Source organism: Lycorma delicatula, chromosome 12 (assembly GCF_047948215.1).
Source record: "Lycorma delicatula isolate Av1 chromosome 12, ASM4794821v1, whole genome shotgun sequence".
In the NCBI taxonomy this organism is placed as follows: Eukaryota; Metazoa; Arthropoda; class Insecta; order Hemiptera; family Fulgoridae; genus Lycorma; species Lycorma delicatula.
In genome coordinates, this window is record NC_134466.1 from 19,836,423 (window position 1) to 19,858,157 (window position 21,735).

The 21,735-nt window shown below is 37.6% G+C and overlaps 1 protein-coding gene across 17 annotated transcripts in view; it reads right to left on the reverse strand.

The window, feature by feature from the left end:
• The window catches only part of LOC142333432 (uncharacterized), a 115,822-nt gene that overhangs the window by 20,805 nt on the left and 73,282 nt on the right, over window positions 1-21,735 (reverse strand). For all 17 annotated transcript variants that reach the window (XM_075380520.1, XM_075380523.1, XM_075380513.1 and 14 more), the window contains 3 exons: window positions 9,060-9,095; window positions 5,267-5,302; window positions 2,761-2,805 (listed from right to left, as the gene is read on the reverse strand). In XM_075380520.1, coding sequence (XP_075236635.1) covers window positions 2,761-2,805; window positions 5,267-5,302; window positions 9,060-9,095 — 117 coding nt within the window. The remainder of the gene's footprint in view (window positions 1-2,760; window positions 2,806-5,266; window positions 5,303-9,059; window positions 9,096-21,735) is intronic.

Sequence of the window (21,735 nt, forward strand, 5' to 3'; positions counted from 1 at the left end):
CTTTATGCTGATTTGCCAAAACATCCTTATCATTTACTTCCAATTAGTTAAGTTGATGTAATCATATCAACGTCGGGAAAAGATCAGTAGTTTATTGATTTAGATTTTTAATCATTCATAAAAGAGATAACAAATATGTCCACAAGCAGACATATATTTTAAGTTACTTATTCCTGGTTAGGAATAAACCAATAAAATCTTAAATTATTAAATTTATTGATGATTTTAATGAGTTTTTTGCTCATTATTGATGCGATGAATTACGCGTATAAATAACTCTTAATATTAATGTTACTCTTGGATATAGTAACTATTATACTACTATAATATTATAGCTTACTATATTATAGCTACTACTGATATAGTAGCTATTGACATAGCATTATATGAATACTTAGATAATAAAAAGATTTTGTTGAGGAATTTGAAAATAATTTAGCAAAATGTCCTTATTATTTGCTTTCAATTCTTTCAATTACAATAAACATAACTACAACATAAGATTAATAGTTTATTGATAATCACTTTATTTATTTCTATATAGATTCATAAATAATGTTTCAATTGATTGTTTTAGTTGTATTAATAGGTTATTTCATTCTCATTTGTATTACACCTGTAGAATACATATATCAATCAATAGTTTAGTCGCGTATGTGTTTTTTATCTAAATACATATGTTAATGGTTTCAATATTAAAAATTTCATAAAAGATGCATGATGAAGGAAGTACAACAGAAAACAAAGTTCCCCATCGTGAATGCAATGATGGGTTACGGATTCAAAAAACGAAGTAGGCATGGATCCCTCTTACCAAACGCTATTAGATGTATTGTATGCGGCCCATCAAACTGCGGTAAAACAAATAATGTTTTTAATCTTTTAGTTCAACTAAACCGAGCACGTTTTTAGAACTCGTACGTTTTTTCAAAATCCTTTCACCAACCTCTGCGTAGAATGCTATCAAACTTGATGATGTTAAATCCAGAACTCGGTTACTATGAATATTCTGAAAATCATGAAGTTCCACAATCGGAAGCTGTTAAACCGCATTCAATAATGATTTTCGATGATATAATCAAAGAAAAACAAGGCAATATCGGTGCTTATTTTGCAGCGTTGAACGTATTCGTGAATGAACTATTACTTTGAATTTTATTTTTATGTTTAATTCTAATGTGCATATGAAGGAGAAAAAAATGGTTGCAATTGCTAAATTAAATAACGATTTTAAACGTAAACATGCGGCTTACTTGATAGGTTTAGCCGAAGAAGTTGCTTTGTTTAAAAAACGCTTCCGACCGATAATAGATCCCATAAAAGAAACTAAAGGAAATATGGATAAACCAAAACCACCTCTTCCCCCAGCAACTGATGGAGTAGGACGCGAATTAGGTGACAGATTGATGGCTCATTCAAAAAGACATCAAGATAGGTGTGAACAACCCCTGGGGGGACGGACCAAGTACCTCAATGAAGATGGATTGAGTGCAACTGACAGAGCCACCTCCGGAAGTGCAGGCGTCTAGCCTCAAGAATTATCCACGTTTGTGATATTGTCGTTTCAATTGATTAAATTGAACGAAAGTATTTTTTTCTACGGCTGAGGCAATAATTCAAATTTCATATAACCGTTATATTCAATATTTATGTCTGATGATTCATCAGACATAGCCCGTGTGAGAGCAGGATGTACTGAATCCAGAAACAAATTGCTGTGCGCACGTCTAGATCATGGCAAAAATGAAAGGCAAAAAACCCCAATTTCTCCATCTTGCTCCAGTCAAGTGTATATGAGTATATACAGTAATATTTTAGGATGTACAAACGTTTAAAGCTGTCTGCGGTATTGGAAACTGGAGGCATGAAAACTTTGAAAGATTGCTCTAACCTGTGCGCTAGCGCAGCTGTAAAGTATAATCTTATGAAGACTAAAAAGTAGAAAATAAAAGAAATGTAAAAATATTTTTAAAACACCACTTTTTAGTTAAACGCACTGAAAGGTAAAAAATAATTTTAGGCCGGTATCTCTGAATGAATTTGACAACAAGCTTTGATGGTGATATGCAAGATTATGTGAAAGTCATAGCTTCAAATTAAAAATTTGATCTTTTTGTTAATTTTTTACATGCGTGATGGATGCCCTAAAGAGGTGCTTTGTCATGAGCACCCCACTCTTTAGGGCATCCATCACGCATATAAAAGATTGGCAAAAACAATAAATTTTTAATGTAAAGCTATGACTTTCACGTGAAGCTTGTTGTCAAATCCTTTCTGAGATACCGGCCTAAAATTATTTTTTACTTTTTAGTGTTTAATTTAGTAGTGGTGTTTTAAAAACATTTTTTATTTTCTACTTTTTAGTTCATTTAGTAAAAGACTGGTTTTTACAATTTTTTTACATATTTTTTATTGTCGCTTATACTCAGAGTGATGGGTACCGATCGATGGGAAATATTGACTCGTGAAATATTCAATTTCGGAGCATGACACACCAAAATTCTATGACCACAGTTTCAAAATTATTCTTTAAATTACTCCTGTATTAGTTTCAGTGTAGTGTTCGTTATACCATCTCGAGAATGTAACTTCTCTTATAAAAGCAGTAGAAAAAAAATCCCTACTAATTTTGTTTAATCGAATTAGAAATAAACCCTATTTCAGGCTGAACTTCAGTAATGAAATTAATAAATGACAATATATAACTTAACAGATTTTTATATTTTTATACTATTTCAATGAAAAAAAAAAATTACTTACGAGATGTCAATTTTCTTAATTATTTTTTCTTCTGTTTCTGCATCACTGAAATACAAACAAAACTTAATGAGTTAGAATTCTTATCAATACACTTATAATCCGTGCTGTAGCCGCACTACATCTTTGCTGATGAGTTTGAAGCTTAATTATTTGCTTCATACGTACATTAGGAACTTTATTTATGATATTCATAATATATTTGTTGTAATCTGGTCAACTAGTGAACAATAAGCAAACACAATATGGCCCATTGCGCGAAGGATGATATGCATGACGTGTACATTATTTGTAGTCTTGTACAGATTCAGCCCTACGATGATCAGATGTGTGGTTAATTGAACCCCAACTACCAAAGTACTCCGGTATCCATTGTCTAGTATTCAAGTCCGTATACAAGCAACTACTTTACTAGGAACTGAACCACAGAACCTTCGACATCGAAAATCAGTTGTTAAACAAGTGATCTAGCGATGACGATTTTACCACTTGATCAGGTGGGCTATACATTAAAGATTAAAAATAATTTTTAATCTTTAATGTATAGTGGTCAATAAAACGTTTAAACCATTGAAAATAATTAGTCTTTTGGCATGATCTGTAGTTTCCACTTCTTAAACACATATTACTTTGCAGGGGAAAGGTTTTAGTTGTTTTCTTGCCGCTTTATGTGCGGTAGCCAATTTGATATCTTGCTGCTGTGCTAACTTACGCATTGACTTTGATGGACTTTTATTGATATCATCTGAAATATCAAGCAGCTTCTGTTCGTTTAGTTTAGGTGGTCTTCCAATTCGATCAGCGTCTTTAACAGAAACTGTCGCCGGAATTTTTTCGAGAAGATTTCGAACTGCATTGCGGTGACAACAGGAGTATTTGGAAACTTTTTTAAAAACTTTGCTAAATCAGTATACTTGTCATCTTCAAGAAAGGTGTGTTGCGAGAGAAAAATGCATTACTCTACTGAAAAAAACTATTGCTTTTTTCGCATCTATTGATTGCGATAAACGAAATAACATAAAACGAAACTAAACATGTTCAAACGCAACTCAACAACTGACGTCTTGGTTTATTAGTGACAACGCTCAACGACCCACAGGGCAACCAACCTAATGCAACAAATCAAAATGCAATACATAATTCTATAGTATGCTGCACTTCAACTTTTCGAGCCCAGTGTATAATTTTGAATACCGTTTGCATATCCCTTACGCAACTAATAGATTGTTCATTCAACATTTTTCTCACCCGATCCGACTCCACTTCTTTTTTATTCAGATTATCTTCACTTTTAAATCCATTGTCATATCACACTAACTTTTTCTTTAAAAAATATAAGTGTTAGTCAAGTCCGGTTTTAGTAACAATAGTAAATATGTATGCTAATAAAATGTTTATAAGAAGGTACTTTAAATATGTAACTGCTACTTAAATCTTTTTTTGTTGTTGTTTCAGTTGTACTAATTTATTCTAATAAAATCTTTATAAAAATGTCATAAGAAAGGCTTGCATCGGTGGTTTTTAATATCCCTGTTGGAAGGAGATATACAGGTAGACCAAAATTATGATGGGTGTCAGAGTAGAAATATTGATAATACTAATGTATAGCCTAATATTTTACAAATGAAAAATAAATATTTTTAATTTAGTTTCACCAGTTGGTGTCACAAATTATAAGAATCAATCCTTTAACTGCTTTTAAATGATTTTATACACTTAATTATGAGTAAACTCTTTTATCTGTCGCAGTATGGTCCTTAATCTTTTTCGATAGAAGGCGTTCCACAATATTTTATTTTTGTAGTAGTTAGTAATAAGAGAAAACTTTACAATTTGACTGAAGAGTATAAAATGAGAGGTTCCACAGTGTCATTTCTCAATTATAACTTAACAGATTTATTTTTTTAACGGCTGTATGACTGTTCGGAAATGGGCGGATCAACTGACAATCACGGTTAAGTGTATTTATTTTTTTATATATTTGTTATATTATTTTTTATTGTCATCAGATAAATTTACAAATAAAAAAATAACTATCATTATGATCCTGCAATTTTTTTTTTCATTATTATTTTATTTTTTGTGCTTTTATTAATAAAGTTTGTTTTTAACAGATCGCAAATGGGTTTTTACTATTATTTACCGAGTTCCATAAAAGGAATTGTTCAATATTAATTACAATACAACTGTGGGATCACTGTTTTAAATTTGTTCAGCAAATTAAATTTACCAGCGTCATACGTTGATTAATTATTAATGTTCTCAGAAAATGCAGTACTGCCTCGCCTTGAATTTGGAGCATAATTTTAACCAAACTCTTTTCGTAACAATTAAAAAATCGAACGTAATTAGACAAAAGTTTATGTAAAATATTTACTTTATTTGAACTTGTAAAATGTACATCGTTTATGAAGTTTAAATCTTTTCAGCGGACTCCTGATAAACATTTTTTATAATATAGAAAATAAATATTATTATGCACCTATAATTTTTTTAAAATAATGCTTACCTTAACTGAAATTTCATTTTCTTCTGCTTAGTTTCACTGAAAAATTATTAAATGGCAACCGGTTATGGAGGTAAAATACTTATTGCATCATTAAAATATGACTTACTTAGTAATTAAAAATAAATTTCTTTGCTCTGATTAAAAATCAGATGTTAATAATTATTAATAAAAATGTATATTTTAATTTATTTTAATAAAAAGGTAACAAAAGGAAATGAAATCGAATTTAATCCGATGTGCCTTCCCCTTGTAATATCATAATATTTCATTAGTTAAAATGTTATTTGGCTATAATTCTGGAGCCAAAGAAAATAAGTACCACTTATGATATATTGTTTAAAAGCTCTCAATGAAGGCTGCTACTGCAGTTAAGAAAAAGTCCAAAATCCAACTTTTTTTGATTTTGGGCTTTTTTGGAACTTTTCGTTCAGTTGTTTGCAATTAAAATGGGAGGTGCACAACAACATGTTACAACAGTCCTAAATCCAAAATTTCAACATCCCAAGGTTGGTCGTTTTTGAGTTATGCGAGATATATATCCACTAGTTTCAGCATGACGTACAGCCGTCATGCTGAAACTAGTCAAAATGGATATTTCCGTTGAAATTTGAAAACTGAAATTTTTCGCGATCACAATACTTCCTTCACTTCGTACGAGGAGGTAAACAATATCTGTAATTCTTATGGGTAGTCGTAAATAATTTTACATTAAATTAAATTTGGTTCTTCTTTCCTAATAAGTACGTTGCAATGTGTTCAACAAGTGATGAGGAAGAAACCTTCGCCCAATGACTGCCCAAATGATATGAGGATGATATGTATGACATATAAATGAGTCCGTCTTCTACAGAGTCAGGCCGACCGCCTGATACCTCTGGTTAATTGAAACCCTATTGCCAAAGAAACCGGAATTCACTTTCTAGTGTTCAGATCCGTATAAAAGTAATTAACGTTTACTAGGATTTGAACCTCAGAAATCTTGACTTTGAAAATTGGCAATAAAATAACTGATTTGCGACGAAAAGTTAACCAAATAAATGTTCTTCTTCAAATTTTTCTTCTCCAACACATTATTAAGTTTTTATATATATATATATATATATATATATATATATATAGAACCAAACCGAAACATTTTTGTTTCAATTGTACTAATTTATGCTAATAAAATATTTATAAAAATGTCATATAAAAAAAGGCTTGCATCGGTGGTTTATTAATATAATACTTTGGAAGGAGACATAAAGGTAGACCAAAATTATGATGGCTGTCAGAGCAGGAATATTGATAATACTAAAATATAACCTAATCTTTTACACATGATAAAATAAACTTTTTTTAATCAGTTTCAAGAGTGGCTATCACAGATTATAAGAATCAATTCTTTAACCGCTCTTAAATGAGTTTATACAATTCATTAAGTTTAAACTCTTTTATCCGATACAGTATGCTCCTTTATCTTTATCGATAAAAGGCGTTCCATAATATTTAATTTCTGTAATCGATTCTGTTTAGTCAAGAGCAGGCAAAAGAAAATATTAATCTAACGAAGATTTTACTTATGAGCATTACAAGAGCCACCCATTTTTTTTTCATTGTTATGTTGTGTTATCGTTTCAATACGTTATAAATAAGTTAAGTTTACTTATAACCGGTCGATTTATGACAAACAAAAATTCCTGAATGTCAAGAGAGGCTTTGCTGTATTATAAAGAGTCATCCACGATATGATGCTGCCATTGGACCTCCACTAAATCATGAAAAATATGAATCCAGACAATAATTTGCACTTGTTTCTTTGTTCGTTTCATTTCCTATGATTTTCGTTTATTGGGTTATTTGTATGATTCTGGTTTTTAAGATAATACCAATAGTTAACTTTGAATTGTTGGAACCCCACCCATTTCAAATGTGGTAATATAATTCACTAATCATAAACTCGAACATATGTTTTTTTTTGTATTTATGAACTGAAAGAACAATTCTTCTCCTCTAAGGACAGTAAAGCCAAAATCGTTAAATAAAAAAATCATTGAAAATACGTAGTAGGCCCCATTTAATGCCCGTAAAAGAGTTATCTTATTACTGACTGGGTTGAATAGATTGTAAGAAATCCCTTTAAATTATAAGCCCTCTTAATTAATTTACAGTAACAATAAATACCATTAAAACTTTAGATGATGCACAGTTATACTACATTACAATATCTATCCTTCTATGTTAAGTGAGATGGTAATAAAAATAATTAAGAAAGATTAAAATTTAAAAAAAAATTCCTTTTGGCCCGCCGGGAGGCGGAGGTCGATTTCACAGGTGCTAAGCAACGGATAAAAAATATTTCCACCTTAAAGTTAAGAAAAACTTCAAACTTACTCAACACGATAATGGTTGCATGTGAAAAAATTTTCACATATTTAGCACTCGCCAAGCCTCATATTCTTATAATTTCAGTAATATTTCGGTCATCCCTTGCCGTAAGGGTCGGTCATATCAAAGATTGTTTCAGACAAATGTTTTAGATAATGTTTAGAGGACTAATGATCACTTTAAACCGATTCGATACTGTGATTATTAAGGGAGGTATGATTTTTTGTCTTCGTAGTTCCATTTTTTCCATTGCTGGGGCCAATGGTTGGAGATATAAAAAAAACTTTACTTAGATAAGTTTTAAACCCTTATCCAAGAAAATAGTAGAAATTTTAAACGAATTCGATATTCTATTTAATGTGAAAGATATAGCGATATTTTTTTGTCGAAAACCCCCCCATTTCCATTTCGGGTCCGATTTTGCCCGTTAACGAACTTGACCGGGATTTTGGTCATTATATTTTATGTATCAATTTGAAAGTGATTGGAACAAGATTATGGCAGTTATCGTGTCCACATGAAAGTAATATATAAAACTTTGAACTGACGGTGGTGTGGAGAATGAGAAACGCGATGATATGTCGAAATTTTCCGGAAGTCGAATCATGATACCAACAATAAGTAGCCTTCTTATTAAATCTACCTGTTATGCAGGAAAAACATAATGAGATTATGAAATATGAATAAAAAATTTCAGATCCGCAGTTTTATAATGTCTAAGTGAATCGATGTAATAATTCAATCATACATCTTTTTATTGTCTGGAAAGTAACTCATGACTCATTAAATTTTTTTAATGAACGAAACATGTCAGTTTTAAAATTTTTCAAAAATACTTTACGTGATTTTACAAATTTCACAGTAAATTTGGTTCGAGTAAAGTATCGTTATTTACTGGATTTATATTACTCGACCTAAAGAGGTAGTGAAAATATAGTAGACACCGAAGGATTACACTGAAATAGATTAAAATCACATATTTATTCAATTACTTCATAGCTGTGGTTATTTTAATCAGAAGATTACGTTTTTATAATATGTAGTAGACTTCAAATTTTACCTACTTACAGCAAGGAAATCATGCTGGTTCATACACCAATAATTGCGCATTAATTGGGGATAAAAAACATTCCCACCGACTATTTATTTTACATAATTCTTTATGAGCAGTATTTTGTTTCAGTTTGTTCTGTTCATGATTACCTATGTATTACGACCATAAAAAGTGCAAATATTTTTTTACAATATTTACATTTTTTTTTAAATCTGACGTTCAAGTATGGATGTGAATTTTAAATTTTACGAATAGGATTTGGCTAATTCTTTGACAAAAGACAATTAATAATAATGTTGTCATAAAATATCACTTTGTTCATAAATTTTATTGTTTTTCATTACGATAAAATAAGCTTATTTATCAACTTACCATTCATAGTATCCATAAATATAAGAACCCTCCATTCTGGAACAAAGAATAATTAAATATTATATAATATCAATGATATTATACCTTTTTGTTAAATTAGTGGAGAAATATTAGAGAAAATAATCACGTAACGAAACTGCTTAAGTAATATCTCGCCTTACAAAAAAAAAAACGGTTTACTGAACTTATATTGTTATTTAACAAAAACTTACCGACCCTTAAAAATAATATTAAAAGAAAAATAAATTTGAATTAACTTTCCAAATTAATCTTTTGTTCAATGATTCTATTTGATTATTAACTTCACAATTCTTTCGTCTGTTTGTTATTACTACGTGCTGCACTCGCTCGTTATAATAGGTCAAATTTTTTTTTTCAATTTTTGTACACCTTATGATGGAAAATCAATATTTATTTTATCTACATACAGAAAAAAAGGCTCAGTTTCCATATTCATGTAAATTCTTGTTATTTTAAATTCGGATCAAATATATGAAATCATAAAGTGAGAAGACGTAATAGTGCTAACAAAAACTTGTATACCAGTGACTTAAAAGAAGCCTGCAAATTTCAGGGTATGAGAATAAATATTAAGAAAACAAAATATAAACGAGGAAAATCACTAAAGTAAAGACCCCTGGGAAATCTCTCTCCTTAAGTTCGGCGAATCTTTATCGTTCATGGCCAAGCAAATAATGTACACATTGCATTATTGTCTGTAAGTTTTCGTTTTGTAGTGTCTTTGATTACGTACGTGTGAATTATTACGTTATAAAATGAATACGAAAATCGATGTTGCCACCGACTCTGAAATACGCGGAGTCATACGTTTTATAAACTATCAAAACATTAAGCCGGCTGAAACTTAAAGGTAGTTAGAGTTGTGTTTTTTGTCTTCAGTCATTTGACTGGTTTGATGCAGCTCTCCAAGATTCCCTATCTAGTGCTAGTCGTTTCATTTCAGTACACCCTCTCTCTACATCCTACATCCCTAACAATTTGTTTTACATATTCCAAACGTGGCCTGCCTACAAAATTTTTCCCTTCTACCTGGCCCTCCAATATTAAAGCGACTATTCCAGGATGCCTTAGTATGTGGCCTATAAGTCTGTCTCTTCTTTTAACTATATTTTTCCAAATGCTTCTTTCTTCATCTATTTGCTGCAATACCTCTTCATTTGTCACTTTATCCACCCATCTGATTTTTAACATTCTCCTATGGCACTGCATTTCAAAAGCTTCTAATCTTTTCTTCTCAGATACTCCGATTGTCCAAGTTTCACTTCCATATAAAGCGACACTCCAAACATACACTTTCAAAAATGTTTTCCTGACATTTAAATTAATTTTTGATGTAAATAAATTATATTTGTTACTGAAGGCTCGTTTAGCTTGTGCTATTCGGCATTTTATATCGCTCCTGCTTCGTCCTTCTTTAGTAATTCTACTTCCCAAATAATAAAATTCTTCTACCTCCATAATCTTTTCTTCTCCAATTTTCACTTTCAGTGGTCCATCTTTGTTATTTCTACTACATTTCATTACTTTTGTTTTGTTCTTGTTTATTTTCACGCGATAGTTCTTGCGTAAGACTTCATTTATGCAGTTCATTGTTTCTTCTAATTTTTTTTACTCTCGGCTAGAATTACTATATCATCAGCAAATCGTAGCATCTTTATCTTTTCACCCTGTACTGTTACTCCGAATCTAAATTGTTTTTTAACATCATTAACTGCTAGTTCCATGTAAAGATTAAAAAATAACGGAGACAGGGAACATCCTTGTCGGACTCCCTTTCTTATTACGGATTCTTTCTTATGTTCTTCAATTGTTACTGTTGCTGTTTGGTTCCTGTACATGTTAGCAATTGTTCTTCTATCTCTGTATTTGAACCCTAATTTTTTTAAAATGCTGAACATTTTATTCCAGCCTACGTTATCGAATGCCTTTTCTAGGTCTATAAACGCCAATTTTCGCCATTTTCTAATTCATTTCCACCGTATAACTCTTCAATATATTCCACCCATCTATCGACTTTACCTTTCGTATTATATATTGGTGTACCATCTTTGTTTAACACATTATTAGATTTTAACTTATGTACCCCAAAATTTTCCTTAACTTTCCTGTATGCTCCGTCTAATTTACCAATGTTCATTTCTCTTTCCACTTCTGAACACTTTTCTTTAATCCACTCTTCTTTTGCTAGTTTGCACTTCCTGTTTATAATATTTCTTAATTGTCGGTAGTTCCTTTTACTTTCTTCATCGCTAGGATTCTTATATTTTCTACGTTCATCCAACAGCTGCAATATATCGTCTGAAACCCAAGGTTTTCTACCAGTTCTCTTTATTCCGCCTAAGTTTGCTTCTGCTGATTTAAGAATTTCCTTTTTAACATTCTCCCATTCTTCTTCTACATTTTCTACCTTATCTTTTTTACTCAGACCTCTTGCGATGTCCTCCACAAAATTCCTCTTTACCTCCTCTTCCTCAAGCTTCTCTAAATTCCACCGATTCATCTGACACCTTTTCTTCAGGTTTTTAAACCCCAATCTACATTTCATTATCACAAAATTATGCTCGCTATCAATGTCTGCTCCAGGGTAAGTTTTACAATCAACGAGTTTATTTCTAAATCTTTGCTTAACCATGATATAATCTATCTGATACCTTGCAGTATCGCCTGGCTTTTTCCAAGTGTATATTCTTCTATTATGATTTTTAAATTGGGTGTTGGCAATTACTAAATTATACTTTGTGCAAAACTCTATAAGTCGGTCCCCTCTTTCATTCCTTTTCCCCAGCCAGTATTCACCCAATATATTTCCTTGCTTGCCTTTTCCAATGCTTGCATTTCAATCACCAACTATTATTAAATTTTCATCTCCTTTTACCTGTTTAATTGCTTCATCAATCTCATCGTATACACACTCTACCTCATCATCATCATGGGCGCTTGTAGGCTTATAGACGTTAACAATCGTTGTCGGTTTAGGTTTTGATTTTATCCTTATTACAATGATTCTATCGCTATGCGTCTTGAAATACTCCACTCTCCTCCCTGTCTTCTTGTTCATCACGAAACCTACTCCTGCCTGCCCATTATTTGACGCTGAGTTAATTACTCTAAGTTAATTACTAAGTTGATAACGGTGATAATGTAAAACAAAGAAACTTCCAAAAATGTTGTGAAAGTTTATAAATAACGGAATTAATCACCGAGAACTTGTTGAAACGTGTCGATGATGAAATCAGAAAATATTGTCGCTCAAAGATTCCGATCTGGCCCTTCTTTTTCCTGATGTTTCAAGAGCTGTTATCGGTCGCATTGTTTATTGTCACTTAGGCTTCAGAAAGATTTGTGCACGTTGGGTGCCGTACGTCTTAACGGAACGTCACAAAAAAATTCGAATGGGATCTACTCTTGAATTTTTATAATTAAATTCACGAATGAGACGAACTCAAAAATGTTTTTAATCAGAAGCTTAATGGACTGGCAGCAGAAGAATACGACGAGAGTATATTGAAGCTGATGTATTTCTACCATAAATGTCATAATTCATGTGGCCATTAAAAGAAGGTAGTATAAAATAAGTAGTTTAAAAAAAACATTGAAGGTTTTAAAATCAATTTTGTTACAATGAAACGGTCTTTACTTTACAGATAACTTCTCGTGGTATTAGATAGAAAAGGAAAGAACTGATATTGAAATAGGAAATTGAAGTATTACAGAGGTAAAAAAATGTCAGTACTTAGGAAGCTTTATAAATGATGAACTGTCTTGCACAGTAGAAATTATAATGAGAATATCAAGAAGTAAGCAGGTGTTTAATAAGAAGGGTAGACTGCTGCGTGGAATGTTCAACTGAGTGTTAAGGAAGAGATTAATGAAATGTTTTATATGCAGTGTGATGCTCTATGGAGTTGAAACATGGATGATGAGAAAGGCAGACAGAAAACAATATGTGGCTTTTCAGATGCGGGTGAATAGGAGGAAAGGAAGAGTTCAAACGATGGATGGAATTATGGGAAAGGGATAATATGAGGAAACAAACAGGTTACCAAAGGATAAAATAAGGTGGAGAGATGCAGCCGTGACAGGAGCTGCCCTAATGGCAGAACACTCCAAATGAATATTTACCACAGAAAAATAATTTTTAAACTTTTTTGCTGAACGAGTATACTACGTTATCTTCTAAAATGTTTATTAACAGAAGTTGTAAGGTGGTATGTTTTGTTAGTGATGTTACAAAAATGACAATTCGGGTGGAATTAAACTGTATTTAATGAATCTTTATTTAAAAAAAAATATGTTGTTTTATGAATCTAATGATATTCCGCCGTATCATTAATTTAGTAACATCAAAACTTGTTAAACTTGTATTCTAAAGGTAATATTTGCTTTTATTGCGTGAAAGGTTGTTCTTCAAGTCGTGCCAGTCTTAAAGTTTAGTTAAACAAGTGAAATATCAAATGTAATGGTTGCTTTTTCCGAGTTGTTTCAGTATTATAATTTTTGGTAGTTTTCAAAGAAGTTGTTATTATCGTAAGCAATATTGGTTTATTTTTAGTTGTGCCTCATTTGCTTTGCACTATTTTATTGTTTTTTTTTTTTAATAATTTTAAGTGCCCCTTATGAAAATGTGCCTTTTTAACAGTGTTTTATCAGTTTATAACACGTTACAAATTTTCTATCACATTATTGTAATTTTTTTTCTTCTTTTATTAATGGTGAAGTTACATTAGTGTTATGAATGGGACCTTAATAGTACATTCTTAATGCTGGCTAACTGGGCTCTAAGTGTTATTCTCGCAGATGAAATTTGTTGGCATAACTACACCTATAGGCCGTATTCAAGGACTGGATTTTGAGGCCACCTGTAGATACGAAAATTTAATTGATTAAGGAAATGGATTCATACCACCTTTAAAGAAGGCGATGTGGCCTTCTCTTTTAGTACTAAATACCACAATAAATAGTACACAAGGAAATGGATTCATACCACCTTTAAAGAAGGCGATGTGGCGGTCAGGGTTGAAGTGGTTGCAAGTGTGACGAAGGCCCTTCTGCTGTCTACATGCCCCCAGCGATGGCAAGCATGTAGTTAAGGTGCCCATGTATGTCGGCGCATGTGAGCCCTGAAAACGTCCGTGTGTAAGGGCCTGGAGTCAGTGTAGAGATTGCGTATCCGCTTTCTGCCAAGACATATGCCTGTTCCACCGGAGTATCGGACAGGACCTCCAGGGTTGGTAGCCCTGGAGATTACCCCGGCGGTTAGCCCTGCTAAAAAAGAGATTAAATACTATGCAAATTGGACAAATACCAAACGTGGCAGAGGGTTCACAAAAACCTCGGTTAGAACCAGCCGTTTCACCTGAGGCGAAACGGAGAAAGAGTTCTGAGACAAGACAGTAAGAAATTGAAGCTAAAAACTTGCAAAGGACTTTTTACAAGAGTAACGTACCAAAACCAAAGTATTTGTTAATTACGAAAGAAGATGGAAATTTCTCGAGGGTAAGCCCTTTTCTAATTGATCGAGAAATAACTAAATGTGCTGAAGGCCCAATTAAGGAAATCAGAAAAACTTTTAATTGGGTTCATGTTGAGACTACGAATGATGCAGTTACAGAAGATCCTAGGGCTCAATAATATTGGAGATTTTGTGTCGATCCGCGCGGCACACTCAAACACCTCAAAGGGTGTTGTAGTTGTCAGGAACGTCTGAACTGCTCTGAGCAGGACATAGTTGAGGAAGTTAGTAAATAGTCAGCGGTTACCTAGACCAGTCTTAGAATCGATCACACGCGAATAACAAATTCATATTTCTTAATTGGTGAAGAAAGAGATTTGTGGTGTTTGTAAGAAAACATTTACAGGCAAACATCTGGTTAAAGCAATGGAAAAGTGCACCATATATGAGGACCTCAGAAAGAGGTTCCGATTAAGAAATAATATTGCTGCTGATCTGGAAAATGGAAATGAAAGGAAAATAGTTGCTTATCTACACGTCTGTAGACTTCTTGTAATTGTTTAGCTGGCATCTCTCCCGCCACCACCCCATTCGGTTGCCCTAAAGCATAGACCGAATGTCCGTGCCAAGAAACGGCTACTGTGCCTCTAAAGAACGGTATAGCCACCTCGATCCTTTATGCTCCTAATGAGCTACTTAACTGCGTGAGCGAATAAGGCAGGGTGCCGTACAGCACCCGCTTAAGTGTCCCAATCGCTCACTTGTCAACATTAAAACTAAATCGGGGAGGCGCACCCCTTGTTACAATTGTCGTAGTTAAACATTAAAAGACAGCAATTTAAGCTGCCACGCCTCGGTCGCTGTCTGCCAGCTAGTGCCTGTCCACCATTTAAACGCTTGGAGCTTTTACTGGCAGGTGGCCAGCCATTATTTCAGAAAAAACTTCCCACAGCTGCGCTATAGAATCAGTAAAATCCCGATTAAATAAAAAAATCTAATGATGACCATCGCAACCTCATCGAGGAACTCCCACACGGTCCGACAATGCGGCTCTCGCCAAATTGACTCGCCGTTTATGAGCGGCCAGTTTTCCCCCTGACCTCTAAGTTCCAGGGTGGCCCGGTCTCTGGCCACCCCAAGAGCAGGGCAGTCGAACATCATATGCTCGTTCGACTGGACCTCCCCACAGACACACAACTCATCAGCCGCTAGGCGAAAACTGAACAGATATTGCATCAAATTCACATGGTTGGTGAGCACTTGGGCACCCGCCGCCCTTAAAAATGATCGAGGCATACCATCCCCCCACATCATGTATAAATCTATACAGAGATCTTCCCTTATTCGTGGTGTGCCATTCAAGCTGCCATGCCTCCATCGCGAGGCCCCATAGCTTCTTCCACAGGCGGCAAATGGGCAACTGAACGAAATTTAGACCGGGTGCATTGTGATAGCCGTTCCGCTGTGGCTCTGGCCCGGCTCGAAACCGCATCCCAAATGTCTCGGTTTCCCGACCACTTCGCAACTTCCACATGACTGCCCGAACTTTCACGGATTTCATCGATTGGCAGAGCCTTTCCCATTACGGTGGTAGCCTCGTAGGAGGTTGTTTTAAAAACACCAGTGCTTACTATTAATGCTCTGCGCTGGGCACTCCTTAAATTTTGAAGCAGTGCTCTATTTCTATCCAACCTTTGCGCCAAAACTGGCGCCGCGTATGCGATCATACTCTCGAAGACACCTCGGTACACCAAGTACATTTGCCGGCCCGAAAGCCCGTAATCCTTCCGAGCAATCCTTCTAAGCTTGTGCATCACAGAGACAGGGTCCGCCGCAACTTGCTTAATGTGGTTGCTAAAAAGCAACTTATCATCAAACAAAACACCTAGGTACTTATGAACCCTTACTCGGCTGATAACACAGCCTTTATATTTAATATGGGGGTTTCAACTGCTTGATCATTTGTCTGCGCCCTTCAGAAGCATAAACTTCGTCTTGGACACAGAAATATTTAAATTTTGCATGTCCATTCAGCCCTCGGCAGTTGACAAAGCCGCCTGCGCACTATTTTCTAGCTGTGGTCGTGAATTGCCACGAACTAAAAGGAGACAGTCATCGGCGAAAGCCTGGGCCGTGACCCCTTCTGGGAATGTCAACCCCAGAAATCCGTCGAACACAAGATTCCACAGCTGGAGACCGAGAACGGAACCCTGCGGGCTTCCTCTGGTGACGGATCTTTCTACAACTAGGAGCGCATCCCTAAATAGAGCCGTTCGGTTAGACAAATAGTCTCTTACCACGGCCTGAAGGGCTTCGGGAATATTGCGGCGTTCCGAAGCATAGAGGACAGAACTCCAACACAAGGAAGGAAATGCTGCCTCTATATTAATAAAAATAGCCAAAACATATTTGCAGTCGCCGCTTTCCACCTCAGCAGGAGCATTTAAGATGCAATCCTCGGTGCCAAACCCTTTCGCGAAGCCGTATTGGCCTCGATTTAGAAAACAGTTCATATCGATATTTTTCCAGATCCGTTCCACAACCAGCCTTTCAAGCTACTTGCCGAGAACCTGCAAGAGGCTGATGGGTCGATAACTGCCGACTTCACCAGGAGCCTTTCCAGGTTCCAGGAGCACCCTCACCAAAGCCAGCTTCCGGCAAGCCGGAAAGCAGCCCCAGCTTAGGCATCCCGTGAACAGTCTGCCTAGCGGCTTTCTTATGACAGGCAATAGATGGTGAAAAATATCCGGGTGAAGTTGGTCAATCCCCGGTGCCTTCTTCAATGCCATTCGAGAAACGACTCGGTCTATATCTTCGGGTTCCACGGTCCGAATGACAGGGAATGGAATTTCACACGCCCTTAAGCAGATTTCCGCTTCGCCCTCCGAAGTATCTGGAAACAGAGTATCCAGGAACGCCTGGTTATTCGCCACAGACGTTAATGTGTAGTCACAACCACTAAACCCGCACCGAACACTGGACATTACGTGCGATGGCTTCGGCTTGTAACAAGTCTTTGTGAGCTGCAAGGGATTGCGTTGCAACTCGCGCATGGAGTCCTGCCACAACTTGAGTTTGGCTTCCTTGATGGCGTTAACGTATTCATTTCCGGCACGCCGGTAAATCCGAAGACGCTCAGCGCGCAAGTGGTTAACGATGGTCCCCGTTAGGGGGTAGCACTGGTACCTTATCCTCGCTGACCTTATCTTATCTTGCGCGCCGCACGCTAAGGTCAGAGGACCACCATTTCTTACCGGGCATCCGTCTGCGTACCTCAGACGCCCCCCCCCCGGAAAAGGGGGTCATGACGCTCCAGGCACGCTAAGATCAGTGGACTGGCAGATTATTATGGGTCCATCCATTGGCCTAGACCGCCGTAGGACCACATCACAGCCAATATTGATGGCCCGGCCAATTTGCTCCGCCATCAATTCCACCTCCTCCGTACACTCCATGCGCCACTTCAAGCACCAATATGCTGACCCCAGCGGCTGTGCGGTCTGTGAGTGGTGAATCCCAGGCTGTAGACTTAGCGTTAGCGTCCAGAGCAACCAACACTCTGGTACACGGGAGACCATCCAGAATCCTACCTAACTTCGCCAGCACGTCGTTGATACTCCATCCAAGTATCCGACACCTGAAAGTATCCGACACCAGTACGACATCGAGCGTACCCCTCGTTATCCGCACGACGGTGAATCGCTCGTCAGTCCACTGGGACATTCAGAAGATACCCAAAGTGTTAGAGCCCACTAGGATCGCAGAGAGCGGCCGTCCCTCACGAGAATGAATCACGTTCACCCCGTGGAAGCCGACCACTCTATCCGCGACCGCGTACGGCTCCTGGACGAAGAGGACCTCAAGGGCGTACTCCTCAAGGAGCCTCATGGCCTCAGTCGTGGCCGCCCGGGAATGCTGCAGGTTTAATTGCCCCAGGCGGAGGCGTTCGAAATGAAAGGTGTCCCCAAGGGCTTCCTGCCGTTCAGGCGTCGCCATAAGCTGTTTTGTTTACAGCTCTAGCCCGAGCAATCTCGTACACCTTACACTGCCTGCCCCCGACCCGGTGTCCAGCATTGCTGCCTCTCACCTGGGTACAGGCGGCGCACTTAGCAGGCGACGACTTGGCACGGCAATTGGTTGCCCTGTGCCCCGGAGCGGCATAGTGGCCACACATCTCCTTCTGCGCACGGCATCGGAGAGAGGTGTGTCTAAAGCCCTGAGAATTATAGCATCGGGCTACATCTATATGGTCGACAACCTACAGGAAGTCCACCCAAAAAAACAATCTTCCACCGGCCACTAAGACCTGCCGGATCTTAGGCGAGGTCTCGAGAACCCAGTGACTCTTCACGGATTCCTTTCTCCCCAGCTGCCAAACCACCTTGGCTTCCCGAAGGAAGTCCTCGACCGCCATATCCAAGACTGGATTTTGGCTGTGTATCGCCTTGAGGATTTCGGTCTCCTCCACCCTTGTTGCCCTTGGCATATTGTAGATCAATATCTGAGGCTTTTGCTCGGCTAACAACTGAGCCTTCAGCCCGTTCTTAGGAAGAAATCGGCCTCCAGCAGTATCTTAGCCTGCTGCTCCATCCAGGATGGAGCCGTGAAACATTATCCCTCCAGTGATCACGGCGTGGAACCTACGCCGTGATCCCTGGTGTTAATGACCTGGGAAACTTGGAACCTTTCCTTCCTCGGGTCCAGGATCTTCTTAAGGGCTAGCTCCGTAATCGCTTACGAAGCCCCTTGACCAGGATTTACTGGGACCACCTTTACGGTGGCTCGCTTACTTTTAGCTGCCGGCGACTGGGCTGGCGGCGGCGGACCTACCCGCTTAGGTGCAGGCGCGGCGGTTACAGAGACGAAGGAGACGGGATTTTTTACTTTCTCCTCCACTGTCTTTATAGACTTGTGGAGCTCACCCAAGGCCTCACCCGTTACCGGCTTCAAGCCTCGGACTCCCTCAACGACCTGGTCTACCTTGCCTGACAGTCGACTGACAACTAAGTCTAGAGCAAGGTAAGCAACCTGGAAGCCTTCACATTTAAGTGCCAGACCCCGTCACCATCAGTGAACACTCACTCAGGTAAGCGTCCACCAACTGACGTAACTCAAGAGCGACTCTCGATTCCTTCTTAGAGGAGATCTTGGACCATTCGGCCCGCATCTCCTCAATCCGCCCTATGCTTCCAGCTCCAGAGGTCACGTGTTTTTCAACAGGCTTCTCCTCCGGTACCTTAGACCCAGAAGCGGACTTAGTGCCACCGTTTTCCGCCTTTCCCGACTTCGAAGGGAGGCATAATTTGGACTTAACGCCCCCCCCCTCCAGTGCCATGCCCTTGCTGCAGGGTTCTGGCTTTCGCCTTTTCCGCACCGTTCGGAGCAGCGGCATCACACAGGTTTTCTGCAATGCAGCTTCGCTCGGGCGCTCCACTATCCGAGGGGCTTCCGTGACTTCCTTTACAGAAGACCGGGGCCGCGGCGGCAACCTACCGAGTGACCTCCTTGGCATGAAGGGGTCACCAGAGACCAGGTCATCGGCCAATCCGACTAAGTCCTCCGCCCAACCTCCCCCAGGTTGCACCATCGCTGGACGAACTAACTGAAAATACACCAGCTGTGTCGCCAGCCACTACAGTCACTGCTTGTACGAACATAACACCTGCCACTAGACCAGGTGACCGACTAACTAAATCTTCCTCGACCGGACCGTCTGTTCCGCAGCCCACTCGAGGAGTCAAAAGCTAAAAGCTCCTACCACCAGCTAGGTCGGAGCGAAAAATCGCTTCTCGAAACTGCCAGAGGAGCAGCAATTTAGGCCTACCCAGCTACGAATAGGGGACACCGATATTACAAAGGAAACATCCTTAATTAGAGACATCAGCACTACTGCTACACACTACGTCACCGCTTTGTAAACACGCCGCAGCAACGCAGGTCGACTAAGAGCAACTGATCGATGTCAGCCCCGACGACGTGAACGTAGGCACGCTGTACTTGCAGAATCAAGTTAATCACTACCGGTAGAAAAACACAAGTTCTACAGCACGGGGCCAAAGGCCGAGAAGCGATGCTTCATTCCGCATAGAGGAAGGCCCTCAAATCCATTCGCCAAAGCAGAGAACATTGCCCTAAACTCAAGAAGCCTCGGGATCAGTAGGAAGCTTGGCATTCGTTGGAGAGGAGAAAACGGGAACATACCTCCCGACAACGTCTTCATTTCTAACGCGCCTGGGTGTTCCTTTAGACTCTTTAGACTATATAACCGAAATCTTCCCCAATGTTTTTCTAAGTAAATAAAATAAACTAAGTTAATCTATCCACATTCTCGCTGATATCTACTACTTTGTCAGGCTAGCCCAGAAAATGCATTTATTATGCGTGTATATAATCCAATATACACGTAAAGATATACGGGAAGCCGAAGGCCTGATTGTCCTTCTGTCACTCTACGCATCTCACAGTCGCTGCTGTTGTTTACGCAACTGAAAGCAATAACGAAAACACAGAAAATGTTCCGCGTTCTATACAGAGCTCAAGCAGAACTAAGGCGTACCCTACCTGGACGAACCCTTGCTTGTTACATACCACAAGCAGTCGTTGCCACATCTTTGCTATGTGCCTTGCAAACAAAACCTCGATCGCTTTACAAGGCTCTTTATGAAGCACATCTAAATCAAACACCAGACATCAAGAGGGATTTTCGCGAAAACGGACAAATAATGAGTGCTCTACATTTTTAGTAATGGTTGCGAAAATAATTTGCATATTTAGATCTCTTTGTTGTGACACGACGTTATGTTTTTCAAATAAGACTTGTAATAACTTCATAAAACAAATTAGGTGTTCATAAAATCATGGCTTGACAGTAAATAAATAAATTAAATTGTACTCATAAAAAGAATTATGTTACTGTTTGGGTAAAAAAATGACCGGCTGTATGTTTTTGCCAAAGTTACAGCCTAAGTTGTATCGGTTGATGTAAGTGAAATCAATTTACTAACAGGATGACATACACGTTATACAGCATTTAATTTATTCCTCGATTAACTAAAAAATATTTCAGAAACAAATAACCGATATTTTCTCCATATATATATATATATATATATATATATATAAAGAAAATTCTCGAAAAAGTGATAAAAGTTTGCAGAAATTAATAACTTTTGGTTAAGTCGGTATTATGTTCTCATTTGTCAA